This window comes from Papio anubis, chromosome 1 (genome assembly GCF_008728515.1).
Source record: "Papio anubis isolate 15944 chromosome 1, Panubis1.0, whole genome shotgun sequence".
Lineage (NCBI taxonomy): Eukaryota > Metazoa > Chordata > Mammalia > Primates > Cercopithecidae > Papio > Papio anubis.
Genome location: NC_044976.1, coordinates 202,549,376 through 202,565,542, shown reverse-complemented (window position 1 = coordinate 202,565,542; position 16,167 = coordinate 202,549,376). Strand labels below are relative to the sequence as shown.

General features: G+C 40.0%; 1 protein-coding gene across 3 annotated transcripts in view; it reads left to right on the top strand.

The window, feature by feature from the left end:
* PCNX2 (pecanex 2) overlaps window positions 1-16,167 on the top strand; it is a 304,697-nt gene that overhangs the window by 218,945 nt on the left and 69,585 nt on the right. For all 3 annotated transcript variants that reach the window (XM_021931429.2, XM_021931434.2, XM_017953734.3), the window contains exons 24-25: window positions 6,420-6,478; window positions 9,212-9,427. In XM_021931429.2, coding sequence (XP_021787121.2) covers window positions 6,420-6,478; window positions 9,212-9,427 — 275 coding nt within the window. The remainder of the gene's footprint in view (window positions 1-6,419; window positions 6,479-9,211; window positions 9,428-16,167) is intronic.

The window sequence follows — 16,167 nt, the reverse complement described above, 5'->3', positions numbered from 1 at the left end:
ATCTAAGTCATGACCATAACAAACTAAAATAAATTCACATTTCTACACAAAATAGTGAGGTTTCAGAGCACTAATATCAAAAAAGATCTTAAAAGCATTCAGAAGCAACAGAAAGAATGCATACTCATTAATAACAGTATGTATGACCAATAGAAGAATTCTACACAGCAGCAATGGAGTAATACGTCATTGTACTCCTATTTTTCAGTGTGGTTAACTTGTATTAGCTTTTCTTTTCTCTCCTCCACTCTCATTCTCTCTCCCTGCCTCTCTTTCTTCCTTCACCTTTTTTCCCTTTTTTAAAAAAATCATTCTCATCAAATACGTGTATTTTTGTATGTTTGGGTATTTATTTAACTACTGATTCTACTTGTTTAACAATTACAGGGCTATTCTTCTTTTCTTTTTCTTTCTTTGTTGTTGTTGTTGTTGTTGTTGTTGTTGTTGTTGTTGTTGTTGAGGCAGAGTCTTGCTCTGTCTCCCAGGCTGGAGTACAGTGGCACAATCTTGGCTCACTGCAGCCTCTGCCTCCCAGGTTCAAGTGATTCTCCTGCCTCTGCCTTCTGAATAGCTGGGATTACAAGGGTGTGCCACCACGTTCAGCTAATTGTCATATTTTTAGTAGAGACAGGCATTTCACTATGTTGGCCAGACTGGTCTTGAAACTCCTGACCTCAAATGATCCACCCACCTCAGCCTCCCAAATTGCTGAGATTACAGGCATGAGCCACTGTGCCCAGCCCCTTCTTTTGTTTTTATTCTGGAGTTACTTTTAGTATGTTACATCTTTATAGGAGTTTACCTATTTCATTTATGTTTTCAAATTTATTGGCACAAAGTTGTTCATTGTATTGTCTTATGATTTCTGATTCTGTAGTATTGTCTTTATCATTTTATAATCAGACTATAGTGTAATGTGTTTAAAAATCACAGAAACAATACAATTAGAAAGCATAATAATATAAAGTATGAAGATGGAATATGACCAAATACATCTGCCTGAACACCCAGCGAAAAGGCATATCTTAAATATGGTGACTTGGAAAAGCTGAAAATCAAAGAATAAGTGAAAGCATTAGGCAAGTGCAAACAAATTAAAGCTACTATTGTGGCTTAATATTGAACACAGATGTATTTGGGGCAAAAACCATTAGAATTAAAAACATTTTATAATGTCAAAGACTAAAATTCACAATGAAAATATAAGCTATGGATATCAATGCATTAAGTTACATAGTACAACTTATAAGAAAAAAAGGAAATTTTACTTAAAAACTAGAAACACAGTAGTGGTAGAAAATGTGACTCACTTTTCTTAGTTCATGACCCATCAAGTGATCAAAAATTAGATAAGGATACAGGAGAAATAAATAACATAATAATGTAACTTCAGTATATATTACAGAATATATACACACATGCATGTATACACACATGCACAAACACACATACATATAGAAAAAGAAAAAAAACCTTTTCAGGTGCCCATGGAATATGAAGAAACACTGATTATATATTAGACAATTAAAAAGGAGCTTTCATAATTCTTACAAACTACAATAGTAGTTCAATTTCTAGTAATGACATGCTGGGTATTTATAACCAATTGTCCCTAGTGAGGGCAACTAAAGAAAACTGGGTAAGATATGAAGAAAAGGGCAGGCACAGTGGCTCATGCCTATAATCCCAGCACTTTGGGAGACCGAGGTGGGTGGATCACCTGAAGTCAGGAGTTCGAGACCAGCCTGGCCAACATGGTGAAACCCTGTCCCTACTAAAAATACAGAAATTAGGTGGGAGTGGTGGTGCATGCCTATGATCCCAGCTACTCAGGAGGCTGAGGCAGGGGAATCACTTGAACCCAGGAGGCGGAGGTTGCAGTGAGCCAAGATTGCGCCACTGCACTCCAGCCTGGGCGACAGAGTAAGACTGTCTCAAAAAACAAACAAACAAAAACAAAACAACAACAACAAAAAAGAAATATAAAGAAAAGAACCAACAAAACTTTCTTAAAACTCAAAGTTGTTGGTTGCTCAAAATCTTCAAAGTACTGAAAATTCAGATCAAAATCCAGTAGAAGGAAAGCACCCAACGCTCATAGCCATTTTTATTCAAGATCATTTGCCAAACCTGAAAAAAGAAACAGCCAAACTGAGCTATGCTTTGTGGTCTTGTAGGGCAGATGTATGAAAAGTCAAAAGTCAGGCCTAGTAAGACTGGAGGTCACCTGAAGGGCCTGGCCCCAGGCAGTGCCCACCCTGACGGGTGTACGGCAGTATGTCCTCAGGAAATGTCTCATGCCAAATCATTCTGATGTTGCATGGCGACAGCAGAGTGCCACTGACTTTGCAAGAGCTAATACGATTGTTAGTGGCAGCAGCAATGAAAGGTGGAAAAACAAACCCAGGTGTACCTTGTGCATATAATCAATTTTAAAGGAAACAGTGCCCCTGTATTTAAACTCTGGCTGCCTTCTCATTGTCCAGATTTCTTTAAGGTTGCCCTGCCTATGAATAGAATCACAGTCTATTTTTAGCTCTATCTTGGATTTGCTATATGAACAGACCCCCACCAAACTTCTCACTCTGGCCAGCAACATTTCCTCACCAAAAAAATGAGACAACTTTTACCATAGACTGTGTGTACTGACAAAGGGGAATTTGAATCATTGTCAATAAAGAAAATTACTTTAAATTACTTAAGTTGCTCAGATGAAACTGAGACAGAAGGTACTTGACCTAGAGAGACTGACCAGGGGGTGGGAAGGCCAAGTTTGAAGGGAAGAAGACAGCTCTGCTCTCTGCATTTTATATTAACATAAAAGAGGGGTATTTCTCAGTAAGTCAACTTCTCTGGAGAGTCCTGTTATACCACTCTTGTTCTGTAGTGCTCAGGACACCATTGCCCAGCAATGCACAGTGACTTTGTCAGGCAAATGCTAGGAAGAGCATGCATGCAGACACATGCCTAATGTGTACCAGGATTGCATGTTCCCACTGAGATTGGGAAGTGAGCTATAAGCCCTGTTTCCTCTTTGAGCTACAGAGCTGATGTTCATTTGATTGGACAGTTAAGGCAGAAATCCAATTACTGAGCTAATTAGCACCTTTGAGGGGTAAGCACCAAATTTACAGGAGGAAAGCACTGGAGAAAACTCAAATTACCCAGCATGGCTGACAGTCCACCCTCTTAGAGAATATGTGGAGAGCCAGAGGTCCTAGGGGTGCACAGGCAGCTTAGCTTAGTTATTGCTCATCAGAATTTAGACTATGTTCTACAGGCTTCTGAAAAGATAGCTTTCCAGTGAACATAGCTTTAGAAGATGTTTTAGTTCCCTAAGGAGTTTAGCAAATGACTTTCTTTTGTCTTAATCCTCCTTTAAAAATTGTTTATTCTGCTGCTTGAGAATTCCATTTGTGGTAGGTCTTAAGGTGAAATTAAAATTCCATTTAGGGACTAACTATGCAGACATGGGATTTCAGCCTTCATTAGAAAGAATTTTGTTGTTTGCTCTATTTTCTGCTACCCTGAGATCTTTTATTTTTCAAAACTGCTGTGGGAGTATTTGTGAGGAAAACTGAAGCTGTGATAGAACAGCATGCTGGGGTTCACAGCCTTTCTGAAATGTAACACAGTGTTTCTTCTTTCCAGCCCGTCCGTAGCATCACAGAACGCAACAGGATCTTGCCTAGATGGTTCTCAAATGTCTAAGACATACAGGAAAAGAAAGAATACTTTTTTTTTTTTCTGAAGACAAGCCTTTTCATTTATTCAAATTATAGTTCCAACCAAATATCTTTTTATCTGTTTTGATTCCCAAAAGACAAGTTCAGAAAAGAAGGCTGCATTCTTAGGTTTCTTCTTAAGCACCATTTCTGACAAGTGCTTGTCATTTGTTAAATTATACAGAGTATGTCAATGATCATGTTTAAACATAAGCCACATATGCAGCGTTGACTGGCAGCTAGTCTTTCTTCTTAGCAAATATTATGGGGACAAAAACTTCAGAAGTAGCCTTATTTTTGACCATTCAATAATTTATTCTGCAAATATTTATTGAGTGACTACTATGTGCCAGTTGTGAGCAACAAACTTACTCTCATGGTACTTAGGGACTGATGTAAGAGTCAGATATAATCAGATAATTACACAAAGAGATGTATGATGTGGTGTAAAGTAAAGCCTCCTGAGCCAGCCTCCCTAGGTCATATTCTGGCTGTACCACCTGTTAGATCTGTGACCTTGAACACTCTACTTAATTTCTCTGTGCCTCTGCCTCATCTGCTGTGAGAATGGGCATAAAACTACCTCAGAGGGTAGTTTTGAGGCAATAATAAGCTAATACATATAAAGTACTTAGAACAGGCACATGATACAAGCAAGTGCTACATAAATGTTAGCTGTCATCGTTATGATTGACGTTAGCCTTGACAGGTGCTCCAAAAGAGAGGTACAGGTACAATGCATGAAAGAGAACACGACAAAGGAATCTCACGCAGCACAAGAGTCAAGGCAGCTTCCCTGAGGTGATACTTGAGCTGAGACTTGAAGGATAAGAGGAATCAATGAGGAAAAATGAGTGGGAATGGAAAGGGATCCCTAAATAGAGGGAACATTTGCAAAGGCTACTGGAGAGGAAAGAGCAACAGGACCAAGAGGTCTGGGCATGTTGAAGGGGTGGAAAAGGAAAACCAACAGGGTTGGAACAAAGAAAGCAAAGAGCAGAGTGACAGAAAAGGAAGGAACTGGCCAGGCGCAGTGGCTCACAACTGTCATCCCAGCACTTTGGGAGGCCAAGGCGGACCGAGACCATCCTGGCCAACATAGTAAAACCCCACCTCTACTAAAAATACAAAAATTAGCTGGATGTGTGGCGCGTGTCTGTAATCCCAGCTGCTCGGGAGGCTGAGGCAGGAGAATCGCTTGAACCCAGGAGGCGGAGGTTGCAGTGAGCCGAGATTGCACCACTGCACTCCAGCCTGGCAACCCAGCGAGACTCCGTCTCAAAAAAGAAAAAAAAAGAAAAAGAAAAAGTAGGAGCCGGATGTGTTCAAGACCAGGCTTTCTACAATTGTCAGTGGGACCTTTATTATGCCCAGATCTTTAAGTAAACCCTATGTGTGATACTGATGTATTTGTGGAAGTCCTTTCTTAATGGCTAATATATCAGATTTAACCATATGAAATTGCCATTTTGTAGGTGATAATAAACAGTTGACTGCCATCAATTTCATAGGCTTGATGTCAATTTCATATTTCATTCTTTAAAGACCGCCACTCAATATTGGAAATAAAAGGACAAAGGTAGGTTGGCATAGTCTCTCCAAGCAGAGCGGATGGGTGCACTTACAAAGGGTTTTGGGGATGTGTGGAGTTCAAGGACTAGTGAGGTTTTGGAGGCATACGCAGGTTGACGGCATCTGTATAGGAGGTTACTTGAAAAGCCTGTTGTTCATCAGTTGCCCCTCAGAAGTCTGCAGTGAGTCAGCTAACTCTCAGAAGCCAGGATTGTCATGGACTGGCTGCCTTGCAAAAGCTGTGCACTGAGGAGTGTTTTCATGATGGAATAGGTTCAAAGCTGGCTCTAGTGGCCACTTGTTACTATGGCTGCAGACGATCTGAGAGCTTTCATTCTCATGGTTCAACCTAAGAAAGGTCTATAAGAGTATACCCAGCTCTTGAAAGCAGGTGGTGGAGATGTTGACTACTCACCACCATTTCCTGAAATCAATTTAAAGAGAAAGATACCTACTTGGACACTGTTCTCAAGTTCTGAAAGAGGGTGGCATTATATTGGCAGTTTAAACACTTGCTTTTTTTTTTTTTTTTTTTTTTTTTTGGCAGATTCTCATTCTGTCACGCAGGCCGGAGTGCAGTGGTGCAATCTTGGCTCACTGCGACCTTGACCTCCTGGGTTCAAGCGATTCTCCTCCCTCAGCCTCCCAAGTAGCTGAGATTATAGGAGTGTACCACCACACCTGGCTAATCTTTTTTGTATTTTTAGTAGAGGTGGGGTTTTGTACTGTTTGCCAGGCTGGTACCAAGCTCCTGACTTCAAATGATCCGCCTGCCTCAGCCTCCCAAAGTGTTGGGATTACAGGCATGAGCCACCATGTTCGGCCTAAATACTTGCTTTGATTTTGCAGATCTGGGGCTTCAAATTGATTAGGACACAAGGCCATTCTCTCCAAATCGGAGAGCTACTCATCTCTCCCCTCCATGTGTTTCTTGTACTGTTCCCTCTGTTTCTTATCATGAGACTCCTCTCTTCCTGCAGTGTGGTAAAACTACAGCAATCATCTTAACCTGTGAGCTCTATCGCATTTGCATTTTCCACTCATGCAGCTGGTTCTGTAAACCAACTCTTCCGCTTGGGGGGATCTAATCATGACCTTCTACCCTTTTGTGGCCTCTTCTAGTACAAGGCGTGTGGATAATTCCAACACAAGACTGGCAGTCCAAATTGAAAGAGATCCAGGTAAGAAGATCTCTTCTCTCTTTTTAAACTATTTATTGCTGTATGGATGGATTTTCAAAAGGAAGAATTAAATACTCACTCTGTACTCATTGTGGAGACAATGCACATCTTAGTTAATATGCTGACTCTGGAATGAAACTGTGTAGGTAGACTGATCAAGCATTCTGATTTGGTCTGACAGTGTATTGCTCCACTGTTTAGAATTGATGAGGACCTTGCTCAGTATTGGATAACTCTGTTAATCAAGACATTTTAGTTTGTGTGTAGTAAACCTCAAACACAGACTATAAACCTTGAGATTCATCTTTTAGGGAAAAAAAGTTCTTTGGAAAAACATCAGCATGATAATGTCCTTGAAGGCAAACCATTCCACGATCCAGGATCTAGAAGCTTTCAAAAACTTTGGTCAGCATTAAGCTATGGGAGGATTTACCTGCTAGAAGATTATTTTACTTTTTTCTTTCCATAATCAATCTCCTTTTTTAACCATTCTATTTCTTCCTTCCTCATATTAGAATGCAAATTTTAACTGTTCTCTATTTTTATCCTCCTCACTCCCTTCTTTGTGCCCCCAAATCTGCCTAGGAACAATTGTATCATGCTCATTATCTGTATTTGAATTGCATATACATGATTAATTCGAAATCAGAATTTGAAATTTGAGATACCTGGAGAGAGAGGCTTATTTTTTGTTGAACTTCATGTCAGTACAATGAGGGAGGAGAGGTACTGATATCTCTGAGGTGCAGCTGTGGGACTGTGATGTTACAAGCCTATTGATATGAGGCAGAGGGACAGTTTCCCAAGCACATTGTGCTGTTAGTGAATCATAATTGCTGTCTCATTTTAATCTAATTATGCAGATGTGTGGTCAATGTGTTCTAAGAAGATGCCCTGAGTTGAATCTCTACTTTTAGTGATTTTAATTGTTTTGTTTTATTTAAACATTGAACAGTTTGAACAATTAAGCAAAGGCTAATTCTCTCATTCAGGCCTTTCCTTTCAAAGTGCCAGAGACTGAAAGTAATCTTTAATTAGTGTCTCAGAATGCATGCTGCTTCATCAGAGAAAATGAATATAGTGCAGGTCAAGGAGGCTTCATCTGCATAGAAGATTAAGCATACTGATACTTTATTACACTACATGGCATGACTCAGCCCACAGAACAGTTTCTTTCCATTAATCATAATTAGGTTATTGATTCAGCTTTCAACTGTCATGAGTGGTCAGCAAAGATATTCACAATTTGATAGTGTTATTCTGTAGATTTCTTAGAGGCGGATTGGTGATCTTCCTCGTGTAAGTACACTTGGGGCATATTCACCTCCTTGTACCACTCCCTGCCTTCCACACCCTGATTGTGCCCCGGTTCCCTTGGATACAAAGCAGAGATGCTCCGGTTAGATCTGCAGTCTTCATCCCTGTCCTCCCCGAATCTCCATCTCCACTCAAATAGACAATCCAGAAAGGAGTGTTGAGTTTTGCTTTAGGCATTTCCTCTTTGGGACAACTACGCCTATGGCTTTCCAGAGCCATAATTTCCTCTCCTAAAGAAAAGCTACTCCTAAAATAAAAGTCATGAATGTGAACATTTTTCCTAGGCTTCTCCCCATGCTTACTCCACCCACAGGACCACAGACCAGGAAGACTTCCCATGTTATCCAATCTGCTCTTTAAAAAATCTTATATCCCTCATCTTGAGAGATCCCTTGAAAGGAGGGAAAAGAGTCAGGGCTCAGCAGGGAGGATATAGGAAATGCACTACGCACTCCTAATTTCACCCCCACTCAACACGCACCCCTGGCTTTCCACTGGGAAGCAAGGTATTCCATCATTCCATCTCCTTTGCTGCTTCCTCCTTCACCCTTCCTTGGATGTCATTATCCACCCAATTAAAATGGCCAAAGTTAAACAAACAAGCAACAATGGACAATTCCAAGTCCTGGTAAGGATGCAGAATTAGAGCTGTCAATCGCTGCTGGGGAAATGCAAAAAGGTTACAGCTGCTTTGGAGAACAGCAGTCCCGCTCCTAAGCATTTACTCAAGAGAAACGGGGAGATTCATATTCACACAAACTCCTGTTCATGACTCTTGGTAGTGATTTTACCCATAATCACCAAAACTGGAAACAACCCAAGTGCCCTTCAGCAGATGAATGGATAAACAAACTGTAGCACATGCATACGGAGGGATACTGCTCAAAGATGAAACAGAACACACTCATATATACAGCAGATGAATGCATTATTCTAAGTGCTGGCTATGTGACTATATACATTTTTCAAGACTCATGGAATAGTACACTAAAATGGATGAATTTTACCCTACATAAATTATTCTTCAATAAACCTGAATTTTTAATGTATATATAATTTAAGAACAAATGGTATCCATTTATATATAGTATAACAACTTATATGTTATATAATATGTAAAATATATATTTGTATATAACAGATAATACTAGCAATGATTGTTTGTTATATATTATAGCACATATATATAAAATGATGCTGCTTATTGCCTGTAAATTATACAGAGAGAATATAAAGGGAAAAAAGTAGGAGGGTCCCATATAATCCACTGAAATGTGGGAGGAACAGATCTTTCCTCTTTTATGTATATAAAGAGTCTGATTTTGCCCTTAATCAGATGACAGCTCACTGTTTCCTAGGTCTGGGTACATAGCAAGAAGTAGGCATTCACTGATCATATTTCTTGTCTACCTTTAGGGAATGATGACAACAATCTCAATTCCATTTTTTATGAACACTTGACAAGGACCCTCCAGGAGTCCCTCTGTGGAGACTTAGTTCTTGGTCGTTGGGGCAACTACAGCTCTGGCGATTGCTTTATTTTGGCTTCAGATGACCTCAATGCCTTTGTTCACCTGATTGAAATTGGAAATGGTCTTGTCACCTTTCAACTTCGAGGACTGGAATTCCGAGGTAAGAATTTCTTCATTGCGGAAACTGTTGACAGTTGGTTGCTTGAGTTAGTTATCAAGCAAAACTTTAGGAAGAAGTCACTGTTAAACAGGAAAAACGTAATCTCTTCCTACTGAAAGAGAGCTTGCCGCCACTACCTTGATATAAATAAACTACAGTCATCTGAAGGAATAAAAACATCAAACATAGAATGGCATGTAAACTTGTGGATTAGCAAACCAGGACATTGGTTTATTAGCACATCAGGATATTGATTTGGGAATAAATATCCCAACGCGTTTTCCATTGGGAAAAGCTCAGAAGGCACAGGAGGTTGTGGGGAACATCGGGGCTCCAAAGGGAGTCAGCCCGACCTTTTTCTGTGGGCCACAGGTGTTGGGATCTGCTGTGTGCAAATCATTTAAAGTCTTAGAGCTTTTCTCTTCTATCTGCAAAATAATAATAATGAGAATGAGTGCCTTATAATGTTACTGTGTGGTTTGAATGAGATCATGTAGAAGGCACTTCATGAATCCTCATTGCTTTGTGGTTATTGAGTCTGCCTGAATCTTGAAAGTATAACCCCAGTTTTCCTGCGAATCAGGAGCTGGAGTTATGCAGGATGCAGAAAGTGGTATAAATGATGTATCTGTTGCCTTCTCCTGCGTTGTTTATTCCTTTACTCATTGCATGTTTTCTGAACATCTCCTCTGTATCAGGCAGTGTTCTTTTTTTTTTTTTTTTTTGAGACGGAGTCTCGCTCTGTCGCCCAGGCTGGAGTGCAGTGGCCGGATCTCAGGTCACTGCAAGCTCCGCCTCCTGGGTTTACACCATTCTCCTGCCTCAGCCTCCCGAGTAGCTGGGACTACAGGCGCCCGCCACCTCGCCCGGCTAGTTTTTTGTATTTTTAGTAGAGACGGGGTTTCACCATGTTAGCCAGGATGGTCTCGATCTCCTGACCTTGTGATCCGCCCGTCTCGGCCTCCCAAAGTGCTGGGATTACAGGCTTGAGCCACTGTGCCCGGCCAGGCAGTGTTCTAATACTAGAGATGCAATGGACACATGACATGAAAGAGTCTTATCCCGATGAAGCTTACCCCCAGTGAGAGACACCTAAAGTAAACAAGTAAACAAACAAATAAACTTATTATAGGTTGGAGCAAGTGCTATGAAGGAAGTAAATAGGGTTCTGAAACCCAAAGTCACTGCAGAGGATGGGGGTGAGGAGGTGCCACGTTCAATGGGATGGTCAAGGAAGGCCTCGAGAGGAGAGCAGGAGGAAGAAAGTCCCCAGTGCAGGAACTGATAACTGCTAAATGCATGAGTCAGGCAGCATCTCAGAGCATTCCTGGCATCTGGGAGGACTCAAGTGACTAGGGCTGACCAGCGCTCGCAGCAACTTGACATGAGGCAGCAGGAAGCCCAGTAATGTGAGATCTCCCCGCCAGTGTCAGGGACTATATGTTATTCTCTATGTTATGGGGAACTATGTAGGGACTCTGGATGAGGGAATGGTTGACCTTCTCTACGCTTTAAGAGATTGGTCTGGTGGCTGTGTGGAGAATGTACTGGGGGAAGACAAAAGTAGAAGCAGGGAAACCATTTAGGACTGCATTGTAGACACCCAAGCAGAAGATGACAGCAGAGACACGGAAGTGCCCAGAGACTGGGAGGTGGAATCAGAAGGGCTAGCTGTTAGGGGTGAGTGAGAGGGGAGGCTCTGTGTGCCCCCCAAGTTTCTAGATCGAGTGTCTGCGTGGGCAGATGTGTGTTTACTAAAACAGGGAAGCCTGAAAGAGGAATAGGACTTTTTGGTCTGGTAGTGGAAGCATTCAAGTGAATGTGCCAAGTAGCTGGTATGTACAGTCTGACAGTTATTCAGGAGATATTAATTTAGCACTGATTACATGTCATGCATTAATGTAGGTACCATGAATACAGAAGTGAAGCCCCCACCTTAAGATGCTGGGAGCCTCACAGAGAAGACAGGTATGGAAGGAGCTCATGTGAAATGAGTATCCCATGAAATGAGTATTATGACAGTGTCCTGCTAGGGCCACATTAGGGACCAGAGGAGAGGCACTGGTGTCAGGTTGGAGTCTGGGTCAGCTCAGTGGAGGAGAAAGAGGGGCAGCAGATGTGATGACAAGAAAGCACCAAGTCATCAGATGTAGTTCTCAGCAGGTAGTTTGGAAGTGGTTATAGGTAATGCTAGAAAGGTGAGCAGGAGCCAGTTCATACCTGTTCAAACCCTCACTGTGACAAAAGGACAATTGAACACCGTTGTCTAAAGATGATCAGTTATCTCGGTTCTTTGGATGAGAATTTCTAGCATTAGTTTTGTGAATATCCGTGCCTTTCCACATTCCTAAATAATGTATACAAAATGTTTTTTTCTAGAGTGGTAGGTTCCGTGTTTTAGGTGTGCCTTCTGTGCACTTTTCTGAATTTTAAGAATCTAATTTAGAGGGCTTAGTTTGCAGAAGGTTATTGAGCAGGGGAATAGTGATAAAACTCTACAGAGTAATCACAGAAAGGATATTTCCCCTACATTTAGCACAGATGCCAGAAAATGTCATGAGAGATGGTGGAAATAAGTGCCTCCAGTGCAATAATACAATAGAACTGTGCTGCTCTCTGAATTTCTGAATCTCAGCTCTTTTGAGAGCTTTTCTTTCTTTTTTTTTCAGTGTATTCCTTTTTAAATATAATTTCAACTTTGATTTTAGATTCAGAGGGTACATGTGTAGGTTTGTTACATGGATCTATTGTGTGATGCTGAGATATGACGTATGATTTGTCCCATCACTGAGGTACAGCTCATAGTACTCAACAGGTTTTCAACCCTTGTCCCCTTTGCTACCTACCACGTCTACTAGTCCCCAGTGTCTATTGTTGCCTTCTTTATGTCCATTAGTACCAAATGTTTAGCTCCCATTTATAAGTGAGAACATCTGGTATTTGGTTTCCTATTCCTGCATTAATTTGCTTAGGAAAATGGCATCCAACTGCATCCACGTTGCTGCAAAGGACATTTTTTTAATGGCTACATAGTATTCCATGGTGTGTGTGTACCCCCATTTTCTTTATCCAGTCTACTGTTGATGGGCACCTAGGTTGATTCCATGTCTTTGCTATTGTGAATAGTGCTGCAGTGAACATATGAGTGCGTGTGTCTGTTTGGTAGGTATAACAATTTATTTTATTTGAGTATATATACCCAGTAATGGGATTGCTGAGTTGAAAGGTAGTTCTGTTTTAAAGTGCTTTGAGAAATCTCCAAACTGCTTTCCACAGTGGCTAGACTAATTTACATTCCCATCAACAGTATATAAATGTTCCCTTTTCTCTGCGGCCTCGCCAGCATCTGTTTTTTTGTTTGTTTGTTTGTTTGTTTTTTTAAATAATAGCTATTCTCATTAATGTGAGATGGTATCTCATTGTGTTTCTGATTTCATTTATCTGATGATTAGTGATGTTGAGCATTTTTTTTCATGTGTTAGTCGGCCGCTTGTATGTCTTCTTTTGAGGAGTATCTGTTCATATCTTTTACCCATTTTTTAATGGGGTTATTTATTTTTTGCTTGTTTGATTGTTTAATTCCCTTATAGATTCTGGATATTAGACCTTTGTCAGTCACATAGTTTGGGAATATTATCTCCCAATCTGTAGGTTGTCTTTTATTCTATTGATAGTTTGTTTTTGTTTTTGTTTTTGTTTTTTTGTTTTGTTTTCTTTTGTTTTTTGCTATGCAGAAGATCTTTAGTTTAATTGGGTCTCATTTGCCAATTTTTGCTGTTTTTGCAATTGCTTTTGAAGACTTAGTCATAAATTCTTTCCTAAGGCCCAGGTCCAGAATAATGTTTTCTAGGTTTTCCTCCTATAGTTTGAGGTCTTACATTTAAATCTTTAATTGATCTTGGGTTAATTTTTGTATATGGTGAAAGGTAGGGGTCCAGTTTCATTCTTCTGCATATGGCTAGCCAGCTATCCCAGCACCATTTATTGAATAGGGAGCCCTTTCCCCATTGCTTATTTTTGTTGACTTTGTCAAAAATCAGATGGCTATAGGTGTGTGGCTTTTTATGGGTTTACTATTCTGTTCCATTGGTCTATGTGTCTGTTTTTGTACCAGTACCATGCTGTTTTGGTTACTATAGGCTTAGAGCATAGTTTGAAGTAGGGTAATAGATGCCTCTGGATTTGTTCCTTTTGTTTAGGATTGCTTTTGCTACTTGGGCTTTTTTTCGGTTCTATATGGATTTCAGAATAGTTTTTTTCTAGCTCTGGGAAAAATAACATTGGTAGTTTGATGGGAATAGAGTCTATAGCTGTATGGTCATTTTTTTTTTATTATACTTTAAGTTCTGGGATACATGTGCAGAACACGCAGGTTTGTTACATAGGTATACACGTGCCATGGTGGTTTGCTGCACCCATCAACCCGTCATCTACATTAGGTATTTCTCCTAATGCTATCCCTCCCCTAGCCCTGCACCCCACAACAGGCCCCGGTGTGTGATGTTCCCCTCCCTGTGTCCATGTGTTCTCATTGTTCAACTCCTATGTTGATTCTTCCAATCCATGAGCAAGGAATGTTTTCCCATTTGTTTGTGTCATCCATAATTTTTTTCAGCAGTGTTTTTGTAGTTCTTCTTGTAGAGATCTTTTACCTTTTTGGTTAGATGTATTCTTAGGTATTTGTGTGTGTGTGTGTGTGTGTGTGTGTCTGTGTGTGTGTCTATTGTAAATGAGATTGTGTTTTTGATTTGGCTCTCAGCTTGAATGTTACTAGTGTGTAGAAATGCTACTACATTTTGTACATTGATTTTGTATCCTGGAACTTTACTGAAGTTATTTTATCAATTCCAGGAGGCTTTTGGCAGAATCTTTAAGGGTTCTCTGACTATACAATCATATGATCAGTAAAGAGAGATATTTTGACTTCTTTTTCTATTTGGATGTCTTTTATTTATTTCTCTGAACTGGCTGCTCTGGCTAGGACTTCCAGTACTATGTTGAATAGGAGTGATAAGAGTGGGCATCCATGTCTTGTTCCAGTTTCAAGGGGAATGCTTCCAGCGATTTGTTTGTCATAGATGAGTCTTATTATTTTGAGGTGTATTCCTTCTATCCTTCATTTATTGAGGGTCTTTACTATGAAGGGATGTTGAATTCTATGGAAAGGTTTTTTTTTCATGTCTATTCATATGATCATATAGTTTTTGTTTTAAATTCTGTTTATGTGATGAATCACATATATTGACTTGTGTATGTTGAACCAACCTTGCATCCTAGGAATGAAGCAGACTTGATCATAGTGAATTAACTCTGATGTGCTGCCTGATTTGGTTTACTAGTAGTTTGCTAAAGATTTTTGCATCTATATTCATCAGTGATATTGGCCTTCACTTTCTTTTTTGTTGTATTTGTGCCAGGTTTTGGCATCAGGGTGATGCTAGCTTCATAGAATGCATTAGGGAGGAGTCCCTCCTCCTCAGTTTTTTGGAATACTTTCAGTAGAATTGGTACTAGATCTTCTTCTTATGTCTGGTAGAATTCTGTTGTGAACCCCTCTGGTCCAGGACTTTTTTTGATTATAGGCTTTTTATTACATATTCAGTTTCAGAAATCAATATTGGTCTGTTTAGCATTTCAGTTTCTTCCTGATTCAATCTTGGAAGAGTGTGTGTTTCCAGGAGTTTAGCCATTTCATCTAGATGTTCTCGTCTGTATGCATAGAGATAATTCATAATAGTCTCTGAAGATCTTTTGTATTCTTTTAAGATCAATTGTAATGTCATCTTTGTCATTTTTGATTGTGCTTATTTGGATCATCTCTCTTTTTCTTTGTTATTCTAGTTAGTGGTCTATCAATCTTGTTTATCCTTTCAAATCAACTTTTGATTTCGTTGAATCTTTGTATGGATTTTGGGGTCTCAATTTTGTTCAGTTCTGCTCTGATTTCAGTTATTTCCTTCCTTCTGCTAGCTTTCGGGTTAGATTGTTCTTGTTTTTCTAGTTCCTTTAGGTGTGATGTTACGTCATTAAATTGAGGTATTTCTAACTTTTAGAGGTAGGCATTTAGCACTATGAACTTTTCTGTTAACACTGCTTTTGCTGCATCCCAGAGATTTTGGTGTATTGTGTGTGTGTATGTATGTATGTATGTATGTATGTACATATATATGTATGTATAAGACAGAGTCTTGCTCTGTCGGCCAGGCTGGAGTGCAGTGGCACAATCTTGGCTCACTGCAACATCTACCTCCCAGGTTCAAGTGGTTCTCCTGCCTCAGCCTCCCAAGTAGCTGGGATTACAGGTGTGTGCCACCACACTCAGCTATTTTTTATATTTTTGGTAGAGACAGGGTTTCACCATGTTGGCCAGGGTGGTCTCGAACTCCTGACCTCAGGTGATCTGCTTGCCTTGGCCTCCCAAAGTGCTGGGATTCCAGGTGTAAGCCACCATGCCCAGCCTGTTTTTATTCATTTAAAAGGATTTTTTTTTCATTTTTGCCTTAATTTCGTTGTTTACCCAAAAGTCATTCAGGAACAAGTTGTTTAATTTCCATGTAAGTACGTGGTTTTAAGAGTTCTTCTTGGTATTGATTTCTGTTTTTATCCCACTGTGGTCCAAGAGTATGGATGATATTACTTCCTTTTTTTAAAATTTATTGAGACTTGCTTTATGGCTGAGCATGTGATGTGGTTGATCTTGCAGTATGTTCCATTTACAGATGAGAGGAATGTATATTCTG